The sequence below is a fragment of the Oreochromis niloticus genome, linkage group LG17 (genome assembly GCF_001858045.2).
Source record: "Oreochromis niloticus isolate F11D_XX linkage group LG17, O_niloticus_UMD_NMBU, whole genome shotgun sequence".
Classification (NCBI taxonomy): Eukaryota; Metazoa; Chordata; class Actinopteri; order Cichliformes; family Cichlidae; genus Oreochromis; species Oreochromis niloticus.
In genome coordinates, this window is record NC_031981.2 from 23,943,116 (window position 1) to 23,964,145 (window position 21,030).

General features: G+C 39.4%; 1 protein-coding gene across 2 annotated transcripts in view; it reads right to left on the bottom strand.

The window, feature by feature from the left end:
- Positions 1 to 10,107, bottom strand: part of nfic (nuclear factor I/C) — a 35,714-nt gene extending 25,607 nt beyond the window's left edge. Inside the window, exon 1 of one of the 2 annotated variants that reach the window (XM_005475663.4) lies at positions 9,794 to 10,107. In XM_005475663.4, the coding sequence (XP_005475720.1) occupies positions 9,794 to 9,874 (81 nt within the window). In that variant the 5' untranslated portion in view covers positions 9,875 to 10,107. Of the gene's footprint in view, positions 1 to 6,955; positions 7,466 to 9,793 lie in introns of those variants that run through there. The other variant, XM_019346906.2, reaches the window with a different exon arrangement.
- Positions 10,108 to 21,030: the final 10,923 nt, after the last annotated feature.

A 21,030-nucleotide genomic window follows, 5' to 3' on the forward strand; every position in this document is an offset into this window, starting at 1 on the left:
AGATGAAGCACACTAAAGTCATACCTCAGCCAGGCATAGCCTGTCTCTACACCTCAGTCCTATAGAAAATCTGTGGAGGAAGCTGAAGTTTCAAATTTCCAAGCAGCAGCCAAGAAACCTGAAAGATTTAGAGAGATTCTGTAAAGTGGAGTCGGTCAAAATCCCTCCTGAGATGTGTGTAAACCTGATGACCAAGAAACTTCGTACTGGTGTCCTTGCCAACAGCAAGTTCTCGACCAAGTACTCAGTGAGTATTAGGCCTTTATAACTATACAGCATCAACAATATGGTCAGGTCTTGGGGGTCCAGGGCTGCCAGCAAGGTCACTGCTTCCACCCAGCTGAATTCTGCTTATTAATTCATACAATTTGATCATGAAAGACTTAAACACTACTACTGCCAATAAGTTACTGCAGTGCAACCTCAGTTTAATTGTATAATTCACAGTAGTTTAGTCCTTCTGCACCAATCGTAGTAACCAGCATGACTGAGGAGAACACTAAGCAGTTGACCCTAATGTGCACAGTTTGCACAGTACCAGCATGTCTCTATGAAACTAAAAGGAGGTCATTTAATCTTGTGCGGCTAATTTCAAAGCATGACACCAATAAAAAACTAAAAAAACAAATGGAAATATGTTGAGGATTTTGTGCACTCACAAAGAGCTGTCCCTAATGTGTGGCGAGTTCATTGATTTACTTCAGTACTTAGAGAAAATGTCTTTGTTGTCTGCCTCCTGCTTTGCCTATAAGGCAGATATTTTTGCACTTTTATAACTGTGTCTACATTTCACCATGACTGTAGTTTGCATAAATCATTTTATCTTTTTTTTGCTTTTTTTTGGATACCAAAGTGACTTGATACCAAGGTATCATGTCTGTGAAAGTTCTCAGTGATACCTTGATACCAAGGCATTCCTACATTCCTACCACAGTTGGTTCACATGGTCTTCTAGCGAGCCAAATGGTTTGCTGTAGTTAATCCAGATTGCTAAAAGACAACACAAAGTTGCAAAGTTATTGCTATTATTAAATTCAAATTTATAGTTAGGTCCATGAGATTTTGGACACATTCAAGCTCACTTTAATTCGACAAAAGTTACATTATTCCATGTCCACGTAAGTTCTCAATCATCCAGGTCATGGTAATCTAAGGAGTTTGGAAAGAATGGCGACTGGACTTTCTTGAAGACGTTTCACCTCCCATCTAAGAAGCTTCTTCAGTTCTAAAACCAAATGGTGCCGAGTCACAGGTATTTAAAACCTAGTGGTAGTGTCCCTTAAGAGGGTCATTAAACCAACTATTGATCATGTCCCTCATCACATGAGCCAAGGTGTCAAAAAGGGTGTGGATCATTATTAGAAGAGGTTTCAGGTGAAACCATTGTGCGAACTTATGAGATGTGAGTGGGCGTTATGGTGCCTGAGAAGGGATCTGAAAACTGGATTGCAGGTGGCAGACAGTTCGTGTCCTTAGCCACCCCCTCTTTTCAAGGATGGTCGTTCACAGTGGACAGAGATGGCTTCTTTCACTCCTCTTTCAAACCGACTGTCTCCTCTGTCCAAAATGTGAATCCTCGAATAAATGACCTTTAACCTTTAGATGCAGGTGTAAAGCTGAGTCTTGTCCTGCCAAGGTGGCTCTTCTATGTTTTGCCATGCGTGTATGGAGTGGCTGTTTGGTTTCTCCTCACTGCACTGAAGTTTTGTCCTCAGGATGAACCAGTTTTTGTATGAAGTAACTTAGGAGGTCATGCTTGTAGAAAATTCTCCTGAGTTTCTCTGATAAACCTGCTACATAAGGGATGACCATGTTGTTCTGTTTGTCCTTCTGATTCTCCCTAGTTTGTGTGTGACCTTCTTTCCAGTTCATCTTTGCTGATTTGATGAAAGCCCATTTAGGATAACCAAATGTTTTAAGAGCTTTCTTTACATGTATGTTCTTTTCTTTCCCTTCTGCACACAGCACAGTCCAGAAATGGCAAACTATTACCTTTGTGTCCTCCCTGGTGAACTTTATGTTTTTTTCCACTGAGCTGATGCGAGCAGTGAAGGACTCAACTTCTTGGGCAGTGGCTAGATGCTGTCCTTTTTGAAAGAGTCAAGAGCTTTACTTTCTACTTTCTCCATGTGAAGGTTGACTACAATGGATGACACTGGGAAGCACATGACACATCGATGTTTTTGTCTGTAGAAACCCTTGTTGTATTTAAAATATGCTGTGGTAAGGCCGAGATCTAAGAGCTTGCAAATTTGTTTGGGGGTAAAGCCGGTTCTGTTTTCTACGGAGTCTGTTCTGTTTTTTTGCTGTAGTCATTTCCTGACAGTTTCCACTGCCTCAGTTGTAGGTATGCAAGGAAAGCGTGAGACCACATCAAAGGACACTATGGTTTCATCCAGATCCAGTGTAAGTTTCTGGACCTTGATGGTGAAGTCAGAGTTTCTGATGTGATGATATTAAATTTGAAAGGCAGTTTTAAAATTATTATTGAATTGACTAACGAAACAAAAGTTATGTAAACCTACCTGGCCCCATGTAAAAAAATAATTGCCCGTTAAACCTAATAACTGGCTATGTCACCCTTGATAACAAAAACTGCAAATAAGCATTGCAATGACTCGCAATGACTCTTCCACGTCACTATGGAAGAATTTGACCCATTCTTCTTCTGCAAAGACGAGTGGGTCAAGTGTTTTAATTCAGGCACATTAGAAGGTTTTCCAGTACGAAAGGCCCGCTTAGGCTAATACCATCTCAATCTGATTTAAGCCTGGACTTTGACTAGGCCACTTTATTTTCACTCCATTTCATTTTGTTTTTTGAGCAACTTAGAAGTGAACTCACTCGTGTGTGTGTTTTGGATCATTGTTCTGTTGCATAATTGTGCTTGACGATCGGGGCCTGAACTAATGGCTGCTCCTTCAAGATTTCCTGGTAGAGAGCAGAATTTATGGTTTCATCAAGTACAGCAAGTCGTAAAGGTCGTGACGAAGCAAAGCAACCCCAGACCATCACACTACCACCACCATCTTTGACTGTTGGTATGATGTTCTTATGTAAATGCACTGTATTAGTTGGATGCTGTTAGTTGACTGAACAAAAATGGGGTTAGTTAGTTTGGATGTTTTACCTTCAGGGTTTGATACTCTGAGCTTAATTAACAATTTCCTTTATTATGTGTAGCATGATTGATGACACCACTACTATGATGTCTACAATCTATTACGACAAATTTGCAGTTTTATAAATGATTTTGTTTTAAGTCTGCCCTACTGAACAGCTTATGATGAAGCTGGTGTTAAGCAATTGCGTTTGAAGTTCCTCTGTGTTCATGCAATACAGCAGTGGTCCCCAACCCCCGGGTCACGGACCGGTACTGGTCCGTGAGTCGTTTGGTACCGGGCCTCGAGAAGCTGAGGCTCGGGTATGAAACTTATGGTTTTCAGGGTTTTTATCGTTAACTTGGTCTTTTCCCGTGTTGTAGTTGTGTGTCTTATTTTGAAAGAAATATTTACACATTACCATAGCAACCAGAGAGCATTAAGGGACAGAAAGGAAGATGCTACTCTCAATGTTGTTGGTGCATTTCAGGAGGACGTGCAAAATATTGTCGGACATTAAACCGGTCCGTGGCGCAAAAAAGGTTGGGGACCGCTGAAATACAGCATCATTCTCTGAGGAGGTGCAGCATGTGTCAGGATACAGTTAGCATGGGTTTGAGTACTTTTTTGAATGTTCCTAATTCAAAGCAGCAGCCACAGCTTTATCAGTAGATGTCAGACAGACATCAAATTAAATCCACTCTCCATCTCTCTGTATAATTAACAAAATATCAAAAAACTGTCTTAGAGAGCTGTTTACAAGTTTACTGTGAAATGATTTCCTGACTCAATATACAGTGTGTGTGTGTCAGTGTGCATGCGTGCGTGTGTGTGTATTGTAATAATTTAACTTAATGTTGGCTGCTTGCAAGAAATAAAAATGAATTCATATTATGAGTTAAAAAATTATAAAAACTTAATCCATCACTTAACGCAGCTGTCTTGGCAAACTCTAGGCCAATCTCCTATTATCCTTTCATCTCAAAAATTCTTGAAACTATTTATAAAACTGAAAAACATGCTTACCTAGGCTGGATTATTGGAATTCGTTATTATAAGGCTGTCACAACAACACCTGAAAAGCCCTCAGTTGATCCAAAATGCAGCAGGAAAAGTTCTGTATTTCTTCATATTTCTCCAATAGTTGCATCGTTCCATAGTTTTACTGTTAAATCTGAAATTAAATTTAAAATCATTCTCCTCATATACAAGGTCTTGAATAATTAGATCGTATCTCATCTTAAAGACCTCATAGTACCATATCACCCCATGAGAGCACTTCACTCTCAGACTGCAGGCTTACTTGTGGTTCCTAGAGTATATAAAAGTAGAATGGGAGGCAGAGCCTTCAGCTTCGAGGCCCCTCAGACAACCGCTCTACTTGTAAGATTAGGCTTAAAACTTTCCTTTTTGTTAAAGCATATAGTTAGGGATCAGGTGACCCTGAATCCTCACTGAGTGTTTCTTCTTCTTTTGACACTCACTATGTGTTTTTAAGTCACTTTGTATTTAATCATTATTATTATTAATCTCTGGATCTCTTCCACACTATATCTTTTGTCCTGTCTTCTTCCCCTTCCCTTCCAACCAGTCATGGCAGTTGGCTGCTCTTCCCTGAGCAGGGTTCTGGCAGAAGCACTTTCATTAAGTGCTTGTTCATAGGGGGTTGCTTTATTGTTGGTGTTTTCTCTGTATTATTGTAGGATCTTTACCTGGCAATATTAAGTACCTTGATGCGACAGCTGCTGTTTTTAGTGCTATGTAAATAAAATAAAACTGAATCTCTGTCTGATTTCCACACATAGCAGGCAGCATTAGACAGCGCAGTTTTATGGAAATATAGCATTTTTGAAGAGTTAAAAACACCTGCTGCTTTTGTAGAGTGCATTGACTGGACCGTAAAACTAGAAAGATGCAATGTAAAAAAGTATCACAATCCTTCCTGATTTATTTTGTTTTTGCATATTTGTCACAGTCACATATTTCACATCATCAAACAAATTTGAATATTAGACAAAGATAACCTGAGTAAATACAAATTTTCATTTATTAAACAAAAAAGTTATCCAAACCTATGCTGCACAAAAAAGTAATTGCCCCCTAAACCTAGTAAGTGGTTGTGGCGGCATTCAGAAGTGAACTTGCCTGTGAGTTTTGGGACAATGACCCAAACCCAAACTGAGTGTGCCCGAGTTTTAAGGTTTGAACTACTGGCCAGACATTCTCCTACATGGTTTCATCAACTGCAGCAAGCAGCAAAGCAACCGAAGGCCATCATACTACCATCACCATACCAACAGGCTTCTGCTGATATGAGGTTCTTTTTATGAAAGGCTGTTAGTTTTATGCCGAATAGTTTTCCAAAGGTCTTGGGGATCATCAAGGTTTTTGGCAAATATGAGATGAGTCTTTGTGCTCTTTTTGGTCAGCAGTGGATTTCCCCTTGAAACTCCTCCATGCCATTTTTGTCAAGTCTCTTTCTTACTTACGTTTCTTACCACGAAACCTGACCTTAACTGAGGTTAACTGTGATGAATCTTTTAATTTAACTTTTTTTTTTAATTTGGAAAGCTAAGTTCAATTTCACTAACCACACTCAGGGCTGATTCTTCCAGGCCTGCTGAATCAATAAGTCACTTAAATAGAACCTTTCTGAAAAAGTGTAGTAGGCTAAAAGAGCTCAGAAAGCAACACATCATGCCACAATCTAAATAAACAGATGAGAAACGAGGTCGTTGACATCTAATAGTCTAGAAAGAGTTGCAAAGCCATTTCTAAAGCTTAAACATGAAAAAAAAACAACACAAAACATCCTGCTGATCTCCAAGACCTTTGGGAAAATATTCTGTGGACTGATGGGACAAATGCTGAACTTCAGGGAAAGTTTGATTCCTATTACATCTGCCATAAAACTAACACAGCATTTCATAAAGACATCATACCGTGGCCAGACATGGTGTAGGTTTGTGCGCTGAAGCTCAACTGCGTTTGGGTTATGCAGCAGGAAAATAATCCAAAACACATCAACAAGCCCACCTGTGAATAGCTCAAAAAAGATGAAAAAAATGAAGGTTTTGAAGTTGTCTAGTTAAAGTCCAGAATCAAACCTGATTGCGATGCTTTGGGAGTTTAAACAGGCCGTTCATGATGAAAAACCTTTGCACTTATTGCTGCCAAAGGTGCCACAACCAGTTATTAGATTTAGGACACAATTTCTCTTTCACACAAACCCAGATAGTTTAGGATAACTCTGTTTGCTTAATAAATGAAATCCTTGTTTAAAAAATGCATTGTGTATTTACTCAAGTTATCTTTGATAATCTGGAAGATGCAAGTGTGAAAAATATGGAAAACACTAAGAATCAGGAAGCAGCAATTAAAATACAATTTTTAAACTTTGTTGTTAAAAAAGGTTTTTTTCCAGAAATGATACCACTAGTCTTGTCCACAGATACTGGGAGCACACTTGAGTACAGATACGCATTTGCAGATGCACACACAAGTATATGTAGACAAACAAATCTCAAAAAGTTACTGTAGAGAAACTGAAGTCTGTTAACGAGTAACTTCAATGCATTCCAGCTACAAACCCCATGTTAATTCCAGCCCCTGATCAGCAGGTTTGCTGCAGTCTGCAGGATTTGTCTCAGCCTCCACATATGTGCCTGCTTTTTAACAAATCCGAATTGATATTACGACACTGTTTGATTGATAATGTCAGTCACCAAACAGTGTTAGGTCACATATAACCAGGACTGTCAAATCAACAGAGGCTGTCTAGACTAAAGCCTCCTTTCAAAGTGGGAAAGCTTTCCTTTAACAGCTGAAGTGTAACAACTGTGGTGTAGTTTTACCTGAGACAGCGAGAGGGACGAAAACATCATTTTGACGAGATGGAGCTGAATCACAGCAGGCTGTGCGTTAACACAAACATTTAAATCCTCATAGCGTACTTATTTGTTTTTGGAGATATCTGTATGTTCTTCCATGTCGGGATTCAGTTAAGCAGCGATCCCTCTGGGCGGGAGAAAACGCTGCATTTCCTGGGCTATTAAAATGGGCTTTTTCAAAGAATCCACATATGAGAGCGAACGACTGCTGTGTCAACTCCAGAAAGGATCACACGCCAGAAAAGTTTCGGCCCCAGAAAAATGTCCCGCGGGGGGAAAAAAAAGAAAGTTGTTCGGAAAATATGGCCAGAGGTTTAACGGAACATGGGAGTTGTGTCATTTAGAGAGGGAAGGAGATGAGGGGGCGAAGAATAAAAGACAGAGAGCTGAAATGACGTTATGAATTCAGCCCATCCCAAACTATGAGCTTAAAGCTGCAGCTGCGCTCTCACTGCCCAGCTGCCCTATAACACGCACAGCACTTTATCTCAATAACAGCTGCACCTCCGTCCTGCAGTCTTAAAAATCATGGATTCAAACTAGATGTTCAAAGTCCTGACCGACTACACTCTAGTAAAATGACGAAGCATCAAAAACCTGACCAAGGTTACACGTTTATATTATAAATGGATATCTCATACACAAATCGGCACAGTGGTTCCGCGATATGCAGGCAAATGGTCATTTAGAGACACCAACACCAATAAGTGTCCTATTAATGTGTTAGTATCCAACCATGTGCGCCCAGAACCTTAATAGGTGTTCAGCAATATCATCAACAGGCACGACATGTGTTTCACAGTATTTTCCTGCTTCTCAAACCATGTGAGTCATCCTATCCTGTGGATGGGGACACTTGGAAATATTTCATCACAGTAAAAGTGATTACTCAGAATAAGTTTGTTTGGCTTTACTCGACCCTCTAAGGTGACGGTTGACCAAACTTTCCAAACCATGGCCGCAAGACTGAGTACTCTCAGGGTAGATAAGCCTATTTCTGTTCCATTCTGCTTTAAATGTTGCATTTGTCTGCATCTACATAGCACCTTTAACCTTAGTGGTTAAACAAAGCACATTAAAAAGTTATTGTCCATTTCTCCACACTGAGACACATTGTTGTGCCTACTATTAAACTTTATCCCATATTTCCTGCAATTACTAAGTACTTTTTATTGAATTATATCGATAGTCATAATTATAAGTCAGGGTATTTACAAATGTTTTTATATACGTTTATAAAATATCTGTTGGTTGAAACACATTCAACCAACAATAAGTTCCACTTATAGCCTAAAATCATACATTTGTACTTTCATAATATATTTGTATAACACGCATGTGCTTCCATAATGATTGGTTTTAGTCGTTTAGAGCGGTACACAGTTTACAGTAGTCGTTTTCAACACTGGATTTACAAGATGTGAATACCTTCACATAAAGTCCCAAGACACAAGAGTCGTGTACTGTGTGAGCAGGGGCATGCCAGCTCAGTCGGTTGAATAGGCTAAAGCTTTTCCTCAGGCAGACATTCCTCTGGGTCATGTAGCGCATTTAGAGGGACTGATGGGGGCAACATCTGACTCTTTTCTACTCTTGAGCGGATTCTCGGATGTTTGCTCACCTTGCAAGTTGAACATGACTCTTTGAGTGTTTCCACCTGATGTGGTTCAGGAGGACTGCCTCCACTAACTACATTTTTTCCTCTCTCTTTCAGGCAGCTCTCTGACTGGGCTTTAAGCCGGGGCAGGAGGCCCTCTGTCGGCCTGTCATTCTAACTCAGCCCGCTGGCTCTAACTGCGGCCATTTTCTGCTGACTAACACAAATGCCCAGAAACATCCACACATCCACAGACCGAGAGGAGGAGGAGGAGTAGGAGGAGGCTTGAGCTGAACTTCAACTTGGCCTTCCACCGTCCCGCGTGACGAGCGGAGCGGTGGCGGAGGGCCTGCTGCTGCACGCGCTTCAACAAAGCCCCTAGCTCAACAACTTTCACCCCCGACTCCACACCCGATACGCACACAGCAGGGCATATTTTCCGCTTAATCGGTCGAAGTCAGGGCCCGTAACCCACCGCCTGTGGGAAGAAGCCTGTGTAACGCTAATACGCCACGTTCAAAACTTCATTCAAAATTACAACAGTTAAAATATTTTTTGTTTTATCGCGGGCCTGCCTAACATTCCGTGTGTAACATGAAATCTTTTCGTGTCTAAATACATTTTTGGCAAATTCGGTGCGCATAAAATACTCAGAAAGAGCTTTACGGCAACGAAATATCCACTTTCATAATCGTAATAGCTGCTGGCTTCCGCCTTGCACTCAGCGTTTGACGGAAAACGTCAGCTGGATAAAAGGGCAACCCGACAGGCAAAGTTAAGATTTTATTGAAGGATGGGCTTTTGTGTGTATCATATGTGTGCCGAATTCAAGGGTGGGCCCTGACAGTTCAACCTTGTTCCCACTTATGTTTTGACTGCGTGTATATTTGTTGTCATGCGCAGGACATTTCATTTTGCCATATTTTGAATGTGATTTAGCGGGCAGAATCTCTCCAGGAAAACGTCAGGGATCGGACTGTGTTCAGATGCTGAAACAAACTAAAAGAGAAAATGAGAAATACAGACGCAGGCTTCCTGACATTTGGACGGAACTATCGCACCGCTTTCTGCTCCACTTTCAGCTGCGTAGCCTGCGTTACTCAGTCAACTCCTCGCATTGCGTCTTTTTCGGAAAACACGAAACAGCACACCAGTGGGAAGGGACACACTGCTACATTGTTGTACCGGAACAGGTTTTGTCCTACCATGTCGAAGCTGAGCCGCCACCGGGGAAAGTTAAAGCTGATATCAGTGCCTGCCCATCTCGCGCTGTCGTTCGTTACCATTCCATATTCATTTCTACCATTGTGCGCGTGCCAGCTGGAGTAAAACCGCGGTGCTCGAGACCAGAAACGTCCCGCGTCAAGCTTCGAGCTCCACGGCAATAACCCCCCCACCGCACGCGCGCGCGCGCACACACACACACATTTATATACACACACACACACACCGCCTGGAAGGCTGCGGCAGAACAGAACAGTGTTACATTAACCTTCCACCTCTCTTCTGTTCAGCGTTCTCCTCGCTTCTGTCTTCCTCATGTTGGCTCTTCTTCCTGGACCGTTTTATTCCTTCCTTTATTTTTTCACTTTTTCCTTTCTCACTTTGTTGGACTGCTTTGTCTTCATGTCTCTTCTCTCCTCATGTCCCCTTTTCTAAGATCATAAATGAGCAGATTCCGTCCTTAGAGAGAATTAAGGGTGAGGCTTCATCTACAGTAGTCAGAAATCCTTTGCTTTATAAAGTTTAAATATTCACTTTCTGCCATGTTTTGAGCTTCATTTCTCTTTTTTTCCTTGGGGCACACTCCATAAAGTGAAATGCAGTGCTTTTGAGACCAGAGCTGTGATTTTATTATTAAATTAAAAGCTGAACAATTAATGAATCCATCTGCTGTTGCTGCTGTTCTGCAGTTCCAACTAAACTACATAAACAGTGGTAACAATGTAAGCGTGTGAAGATTTAACCGTGATCAGACAAGGCTCTTGTGCCTGTACTATGGTATCTTATGTTTTTGACCTCCATGGATTCGGTCAATCTATTGCTGGTACTAAAAAATGCAAAAATCTGAATCTTTTGGTAAAACGTGCCATATTTTATTCCTGTTTTTGTTTGCCTTTGTTTAGCGTTCACTAAAAATAATAAATTAGTAATAATGCACATAGTAAGGTGTTGCTTTGTGAAATCTTTATGCAGACTGAGGATATATACATATTGAAAGCATCAAAGTACTGATAGATCTGCTGCTGGTCACCAGATGTCAGATTTCCCATCTGGGTCCTGACAGTGTGCCTTTCTAGATGATCAACAATACAGACCAGTTATTAATAGTCAGTCTATGACTTCACATTAAGCAGTCTGTGTGAACTGAATAACCACTAACAGCAAAACTAAAGCATTTCCCAAAGTGGGATGAATAAAGTATTTCTTTTATCTTTATTATTAATTCAAAGCATCTTTCATGTATCTTGTGAAAAGCATGCATAATGATTTCAGTTCATTCATTCAGTCATGAATGCAATTTATGATACAATGCACTAATGCTAAACTTCCACTACCATGCATATTTCTCAAGTTTACAACACATTTGTTGCACACATGAATTAATATTTTTTATACATGCTGTGCTAATATGTGTTGCCAATACATGCTAATATGTGTTATGTGATGGAAACATGAATTTACGTAAATAAACTTAGAGGCGTATAACTGCCTTTAAAGAGACATTTTGCTGGTTTGCAGAATGGTTGTGGATCCTAGCCCTCTTAGGCTCTTCCTGTGTCTGTATGGGTTTTCTCCAGTTTCCTCTGGTTTCCTCCCACAGTCCAAAGGAATGCATGTTAGGTTAATTTGTTACCAATTAGTCTGGCTTCTTGTGTAAGGTGCTCTAAATGGTCAGGAAAATTAGAAACGTGTCATGCACATCATGCCACATCATGTGATTTGCCTGTTTCATCAGCATTCAGGTTCTTCTTCCAGCTTCCCTGTTACAACGTAACCCTTAAAACTTGGATCTCTAGAGGTTTTATCTTTATGAAGCTTCCTCTAAGCACAAAATGTGGGCTGGGAGGTGACCTTGGAAGCCTGCAATGAAAAGTTGCTTTTTGGTTTGCAGTTTTTTATTTGAGTAAGTGGTATCATAAATAAATTCCCCAACATAAATTGGCTGGGTGACTGGCTCTCTGATATTATTTTTGCCCCTTACAAATGAGAGAAAACTGTTTAGGCTGACCTTTTACAGCACAACTAATTTATTTTATCTAGGTGACTGACAGTGTGACTCGTGTCTTTCGTCAGGGAAGCAAACTGTGTTATCAGTAAAGAAAAGAAAGAAAGGAGATGGAGAGAAAGTGAAGTGAGTCAAATCAGCTGTTGAAACAAAATGCAACTAACAAGTTTAGGTATGAACAGAAGTTAAATACAATGAGCCAGTGTCACATGCGAAACGTATCCATCAGAATAACCCAGCACAAATGAACAACATTAAACTCATCACTCACAGAGAGTGAAACAGCATTAGTTCCATCTCCAAACCATATGACACAAGGTGAGCTTAGATAGTGGCAACTAAAGATAATCCCAAGCAATCATTTGAATCAACAGCAGGGCAAGGCTTTTTGAAGAAGCCAGTGTGTTGGATTTGAATCCTCTGGCTGACTGAGGCCTTTCTGTGTGGAGTTCGTATGTTCTCCCCATGCCTACGTGTTCTCTTGCTTTCTCCCACACTGCAAATGCATAGATGGGTTAGAGTAAGGCTGAGAAATGAAGGTTAAAATGTCATAAGATATTAAACCGTGCAGACTTGTAGATATATACATTTTTATTACATGTGGTATATGACCAGTAATTACTGGCTACTCTAATGGCCACTACAGATTGTTGTGTACATTACAAGAAGGAAACACGGCCCACACAGACTGCTTATGTATAGGACTCAGAGTTCTAGTCAATGCAGCCGTCTATAATGGATACATGCATTTTGATCCTATTTGAGTCTAATGAATCTCATCTATGGTAGCACATGGTGAGACAACACTTTGTAAACTGTAAAACTGCAACACTATGAATTATTATGCCGACCTATAGCATCTTGTACTGCTATACTCCTAATACCCTGTACTGCTAAAATGTATGCATACATTTTAGTACATCACAATAACACATATTTTTGTGAAGTGTTGTCTTTGCACATCCTATGCATATTTCATGGTTCTTATTTTCGTCATCTCTTTACAAACTGTTGAACTACATAATTTAAAGCATATTTAAAATATTCTTTGCAGATTTTATACTCTTTTCTCCTGTAGCTTTACTATATATCTTTTCTAATATGTTCTTTGACAATGGTTGCTCTCACTTTCCTATTTTTCACGTTTTTTGCATTATTATTCAGAATCAGAAACAGAATACTTTATTAATCTCCAAGGAAATTATGATTGATATGCACCAAAACATGAAGACAAATTCCTTAGAAGTGTCTTCAGTTGTCAGTAGAGACTCTGTTAGCTTCAAACAGCATCCACGTTAGGATCTGCTTTGTGTTTAAATAACTGATCCTCCCACATAACTGACTATTTGACCAAACGAGTATCATTATATGTGAATGTGTCCTAGAAAAGAAAAAAAAAGAGTAGTTGCTGACTCAGCTTACTCCAATCTGCATAGTGCCCCCTGCTGGGGGCATACACGTTCACTAACACAGATGCATAAACTCACTGCCTGAAGGTCTTTTTACATACACAACTTAAAAGTTGGTCATAGTGCTGAAATATGAATAGTAGTAACACAAAGCAGAGAGGAAAGGTAATCTTTGCATAATCCCCAGCAGTTTATAATTTCATGGAGTCAGCAGACCAAATGAGATGTTTTGGCCTCAGGCTGGATCTGCATGACTGCAGAGTGAGCAGGAACAGGATTGCAAATGGGTTTGATTGGACTTGTTTTAATTGTCTGCCCACTATCACACTTGATGCCCAGTATCTTTTCTTGCTGTACATCTCGTATGCCCCCCACCTTGTATTGAGTGATATTATTCTGTCCCATGACTAATGGATGAAAAGCTTAAAGTCAAAGTTTTCATCATGGATAGAAGTCCTCCGAAATTTGACCACCTACAGTTCCATGACAGATGACTTATTCAAGTAGCAGTTGTCAAATTTCATTTCTGAAATGTTATGTATTGCACTCTGGGATTGCTAACAGAAAGCAATATATGCTATGGCCACTTTCACCTCAAAGCGGCGACTGATTTCAGACACGTTAACCGGACTTACTGAAACATGCTGAAATTGTTAACTGCTGTCTGCAAAGTCATGTGAATCATCATTACGCTTCCCCGCCTATCTTTTTGTGTGTTTGTGTTGCTGCTAGAGGGCAGTGTTTACCTTTTCACTGTAAATCAAAGCAGCTGTGCTTTTTAGTGGGCACACTCTCCATCTAACCTTCTGGAGCTGTGTTTAGGAAGGCTATCTAATGCCTCTCTTAGCATCCAGGGGACAGATGTTGGGGAATTCATTATCTGCTTTAAGACCGCTCAGCTGGACTTTCAGCGCCCAGAACCTCAGTTTTAGTCCAGCATGTTGGACAGCTACTCTCAGCACTTTTTTTCTGTAAATGTCAGGTAAGCTATAAACATGTAGAAATCCTGGGTGACTGGCTCAAAATACAAACCACAACCACAACAATGAAAAGACAAGTGTTGTTAGAGTTCAACTTTTAAGCAAACAAGCTTGGTTGATAGTGGTGGTTTGGGGTTAAAGGTCATTGTCACCACTGGTAGGATCATACCATGACCCTAAAGGAGTTGGACTGCCTGTCCAACTCCTCCAGGTTGGCTGTATGTACCATTGACAGAAGGTTTGCTGTGTCTTTCAGCACAGTCTCAAGAGCATGGAGGATATTCTGGGACACAGGCATACATGTGACAGACATGAAAGGGGTATAGAGTAGCCGTGGAGAATGTTATGTTGCCTGTAACATCGTTCAGTATGAGCGATTTGGTGATGGGTCAGTGATGGTCTGAGGAGGAAATATCCAATGGATGGACAAAAAGACCTCCACAGGCTAGACAATGGCACCCTGACTGTCATTAGGTATTGACATGAAATCCTTGGACCTACTGGGATGAAGTGGGCAGGATGTGAGATAATGAGACTACTAAAAAGAGTGAAGAATACATGTGACATAGTAGTAAATATGTTAGAGGGTCAACCAAGGCAACTGCAGCCTGGAAAGTCTGCTGACTCGCCAGCAGCTTCAAAGTTATCTGCAATCTGACACTGATTAGTATTAGAAAATCACTGTATTCTAAAAAGGTTGGGACACTATGTAAAAAGTACATAAAATTAGAGTTGGGTTTGTAAATGCAAGCTATAATGACACTCTTTTTTAAGGCCCACAATCGTAAAATGTCTGTTTATCAGTGATGAAAGGTAAACTAACGTAGACCGTAACGCAAACCGTCTATTAGCTATAACTGCTTATTCTCCACAGGGTGATGAATGTGTGTGTGTGTGTGTGTGTGTGTGTGTGTGTGTGTGTTGGATATTTCCCAGTGATAATCCTGGAAGCATGTTTTCCTCTGATGCAGAGAAACATCTTACTACTTATGAATAGAAACATCTGTTTGTTGGACCTTATGTATGTCTTGTCATTGTAGCCCTTGTTCCTGCATCTTTGATATCCACCATCTGTGGCATGTCTCTGGCTACTAGTCTTGTTTTGACTTGCAGCTAATACTCCTCTTCACTGCTGTCCTCTAGTAAAGGGCTATCCAACTGCTCTTTAGCCAGGTTCAGTTTTGAAGTCCAGGAACTATTGGGTGTTCTTAGCTGGTCAATGGAGCACTTTACTGTCAGACTTGTATTGGATCTGAGCATTTGTGATGGCAACATCAACCAAATGACTGATGACACCTATCATTCATTTCTTTGTTCAGCATTCGGTCACACAGAAACCTTGACATGAGCCTTCTGCTACAAATATCTTCTGGAGCTTTCCCAGACACAGTCGAAGCCATCAGTACTGGTATAGTGTAATGGTAAATGGGCTGGTTCTTGTATAGCGCTTTTCTACTCTATCTGAGCACTCAAAGCACTTTTACACATGTACACCAGCACAAGTGCTTTCTATCTAGCATTCACACGCATTCATACTCTGATGGATGCATCAGAGAGCAACTTGGTTGCCGTGAGCAAGCCGTCAAACTATTTGGTGAATGATGGTTCAGGCCTCCTCCAGACAATCATTAGAGATGCTCCCCTACCCTCTTTTCGTAGCTGCTTATCTCCTCTTAGCTAGCATGGCTTTGGTACTTGGTTCTTCAATGTAGTTCCAATTGCTAGAAGACCTTTTGCGAACAAAGTATCCACGATATTAATTGTTGTGCAGTATTGAGCAAAGAATATGCAAGTTCCTGTCTGAACTTGAATAGATAGATTTAACCAATTGCAAGACAACTCCTAATCTTTTTCCTCTGAATGCATTTTTCCCTTGGTACACAAGGAGAACAAAGACTTTTAGGCCAGTAGGGTTTGGCTTACGAGAGGTGAAGTACACCCAGGACAGGTCACTAGTTTATCGCAGGGCTAACACATCACATTCACACCTATGGCCAATTTAGAATCATCAGTTAACTGTTCTGTTAATCTGTACATCAGTGAGCATTATACACAAACACACATGCACTCATGCTAGTTCACAGAGATGCAGCACCTAAGATGAGCAAATAAACCAGCAATATGAGGTTGGGGGTTTTAAATGAATGATATAGTTTTAAAGGATAGCAAAATTCTAACTAAACCTTACACACATTAATTCCCTATGTTTTATCAATACCAATCTGATGAAGTAATGTAAAAGATATATATAACCAGAGATCCATTTTTTAATGTGTATAATTTACATTGTAATTTTGCTTTAACATAGATGGAAAATCAGAATTGTTCATCTACTACAATCTATCTCTACCCAAGCTTTAAGATGCCATTTGAGTGATATGTGCGTTCCTAATGCTCTTTTAAAGAATGAAAAGAAATTAGTTCTGGCAAGCAAAAAGACTTCCTGCAGAAATGGGAGCAGCTCAGAGGATTAAGAAGGGATGTTCTAAGTGCTAAGCACCAATGGCTTCCATTCAATTTGATCACTGTGAGAGAGTTTAACTACACAAGTACAAGACATTTGTTAGACTTTTATGAGTCTCCAAATGAACTGATTTCAATTCAAACTTTCAATACTTAGAATTTTTATTTAACAAAACAGTAACAAAAAAACCCCAAAACAGCATTTTAAGTCAACAAAGATACGTCCCATGTATACATCTCAATATTGCAAAGCTTCAGTGTCAGTTCAATAAGAAGGATCTGTAATCCCTCATCTGCCTGCTTTCCTCTGTTAGGTTGCTTTTCAGGTCTTCAGCCACTTTCTGCTCAACCACTTTGCCATGTGTCAATCATAGTACTGTCATTGTTACTCTAGTCCAATCAACTGCCTTCTTTGAGCCAATCAGCCTTTGCTTTGCATGGTGTAAATCTTTGCTCTCTGTCATTTTCCCTTTCAGACTCATTCATGCAACCCACCTCCTCCCCATCTCCACCTCACAGTCACCTCAGTCATAGCTCCATCCAAGCCTCAGTTGTCATCTTCACCACCACCAGCGTCTAGAATCTGGCGGGTCCTGTCCTAAATCCTATCACCGCTGGGATTTCATTCTGCCACGATGGGTCATTGGAGTCTAACTGCCGAATACATCCAATTTTACAGAGTGCAACTATTTGCAAATCTTATACACCAATACTTTATTCACAATGAGAAAAAAACATACCAAAGTTTAAACAGAGAAAGTGTAACATTTAGTGAAAGTCTTATTTACATCTTATTTTAACACCAGTCCATAAACACCTGGGTGCTTAACAGACCTGCTGCTGCACTTGTTTTCCCGTTCTTATCTGGTTTAGGATTCTAGTTGCTCAGCAGTCCCGAGCAAGCACTTTAGTGCCAGTGGGAGGGAAAAACTCACTTTTAAGTGATACTACTGCATACAACTACTACAGCTGAGTTTTTAAGTAATGGTTTAATCACTGCCACCTTATAGGCATGTGGTACGTAGCCCAGTAATAGGAATAGACTGATCATATTTAAAATTATAGTATTAATTAATGGTAGGACTTCTTTGAGCAGTCTTGTAGGAATGGGGTCTAAAAGACATATTAATGATTTGGAGGAAGTAATTACTGAAGTTAACACTGAAAAATCAATCAGAGAGAAACAGTCTAAAAATTTTATCAATAGTACTGAAAGTAGCTGTAGGTAATAATACGTCCTTGAGATGATTATAAGTAATTTTTTCTCTAATGTTTATTTTGCATTTTTGAAGAAATTTATGAAATCATGACAATTTAAGGTTAAAGGGATGCTTGGCTAAACAGAGCTCTAACTCTTTGTCAGCCTGGCTGCAGAGCTCTTAATTTCCTTTAAAAATAATAATAATAGAGCAATAAACTATTTTTCCAGGCTAAATAAAGATCTTCTTAATTAGTGAGATTTCATTTCCTCTCCACCTTACAGATTACCTGCTTTAACTTGTATGTTTCAGAGTCAAGTACTTGAGTGACGTAGTGTTTAATAATCCACATTTCACATTTTTACTCTTTGATGAAGTTGTGGATACTATGCTGTTTTTTCTTTGTGATTTTTGATGTTTAAATCATTTTTCTCTGATGTTTGGTTTGTTTTTTGGTGGTGTCGGTGAAGACAGAGTCTCTAAATATGCAAGGCCTTCCCTGGAAAAGATATTTTCTGCAGTGAAGCACATGTTGTGTATTCCTTTCAGCACTGAATGATGCAGCACTCAGTGGTGAATCGTGTTCAGCTTCTTTGCATGACACAGCTCTGACCTGCACAGTGAGCTCTGTTCACACACTGATTTCTGGAAGTATTTCTGAGACCATACACTGCTTTCCATTACATAATCATACCTGGTCTTATAGCAGTGCTGCCTGAGGGCCTGGTGAGCACGTTTGTCCAACAATTATTTTCATCAGTGTCCCATGGGCACAGAGATTTCCTCAGATTCTTTCACTCTTTCAATGGTGTTATGTACTATAAGTTATACTATGGAATTCAAAGAATTCTCAATTTTACGTTGTGGACCACAGATCCAGTCTTTTTACTGACTGATGCACCTCTGCCCGTCTTTACTTCTAAGAAACTCTGCCTTTTGTCACTCTTCTTAATTTTTTTAAGACGCCACTGTGCATCAAATTCAAAATTAGTTTTCTTTTAGAGTTCCTCATTTCAAATATTTTATTGTTATTTTGTATGATTTATTGTGAATAAAATATTAAATTTTGAGATTTGGGAATCATTACATTCTCTTATTTTTATAGAGCACTTAACTTTTTTTCAATTTGGTTTGTAGTTTTTATGTAGAATTTTATAGAATCAGCAGTTCTATTCAATTAGGATCAAGGATACTAGGTGAATTTTCTTAGACAATGTAAAGTGAAACCTATTATACTTAAACCCCTGACTTTGAGCCTGCATTGACGCATTTAATGTCATGACAAGGTGTAAAAAATCTCTTTCAGACTTTAGGAAAAAGGTTTTGGTTGCTTATGAATCTGCAATGGACTGAAAAATTATTTAAAAATAAAACTTAAAATTATCTACAAGTTGTGTACATTTCAAACAAACGTCTGTTCTTTCAAGAACTGATCGGCTCAGCAAATTCAGCCCAGGAGCAGACCGTCATAGGCAAAAAGAAATTTGAAATTTCTCAACCTTGAGATTTCTCAGTTTTTCAAAAGCAACTGCAACAGATTCTGTTAACTATAAAATTTTCATCTATTCACATTTTACCTGAAAAAAGCAAACTTTTTAAATTTCGTTAATAAGCAAACTCCAGATTAACATGGCATAGCTGAAAAACTACTGCTGTAATGTGAATGATAGAAATAGAAAACAACTGACTCTCTTATTTATGATATATTTGATGGACACACTGTATCTGGGTCTCTCTTCATACAGCATAAGCCAAATTTGAAGTTGGCCCATTTGGGTCGAACTCAGCAGGGTTCTGTAATTCCACTTTGAAATAACTGTGTCTGACTATCCTGCGCAAAACCCCAAATCCTACAAACAATTTCTTGAAAAGTATAAATCCCAAACTGACTGTGACATGTACCGAGGATATTAAGAAACTGAAAAAGGTGCTTCCCAATGTATAAGAGAGTCAGAAATCAACTGGCTGACAGGAAGATTTTCATTTCCATCAGAAATAATCCTGGCATCTTTCAAGGAAGAAACGGGGACAACTTTAACTTACGATAAACTGACAAGAGCACTGCTTAGAGGTAAACAAGAACAGCTTTGAACCTTACTCTCTAAGTGATTGATACATATTTGCGTGGGATTTATATTTTTGTTGCATTTCTGCATTTAGAGCACAGTTACCTTCAATGCATGTGCAAATCTGTGGGCATGTGCTTAAGATAAACAAAAAGAATTTTTTTTTTAAATGTGTTCCTTCCATTTACTATTTTATACACTGTTGGTACAATATAAGTTGCAGTATGTGACAGACATGAAAGAACACTCTTTAATAGTTTTCATCTGTCTGTCTGGGTCTGTTTTCGAGGCTTCTCATGCTATCGCCCTTGCTCCGCGACCACTCCTCTTCTTCCCTTCTTACAAAGATTATTACTGCCAGCTGACCTCCTACACACCACTTGCCACCCAGTAAGTTGTTTAAATACAAATAAGATGGAGGTATAAGAAAACACTGGAAGCAGAGTAAATACTACAATTATCATGCTTTTGTTTTGTTTTGTCATCTCACACAGTAAAAACAATACAATATCCACATCTCTGCAGTATTAAAGTGTAGAAAGACTGAATGCTAGCCATGTCTTTAATAATTCCCGATCTAATTTGAACAAATCCAAAAGGCACATGAAGCGAAACATTGTTTTAAAAAAGCTTCAAACTACAAAAATATATCAAAATAAGTGACATTAAGTAACATTAAAGTACCAAGATAATGGACAAAACATGATCTTAGTCATTCTTTATAATATATGGTGTGTTCAGCACATTTGACTGAATATAAACATGAGGACAGAATGACATGCAAATTTAATGCCATATGATTATAACATGATTCATCATAAAACATGAGCTCTTATTCTGACTCATCTCATAAACAATGTGGAAACAGAAAAGGGATTAGAGAACAACAAGCCCTCTGTCTTTCGCTCTCTTTCTCACACACACACATAGTTCAGCACCCAAACTCCAGCGCAGACCTCACACTCGCTGAATGGCAGAGCCGAACAGCAATCCGCTGCACGTTCATCCCTCATAATTCATAATTAAGATCCAAAGTTTGTTTAAGGAGGAATGAATCCTCTGCAAACTGTTAGCGTTGTTGTTTTTTCCGTGGAAA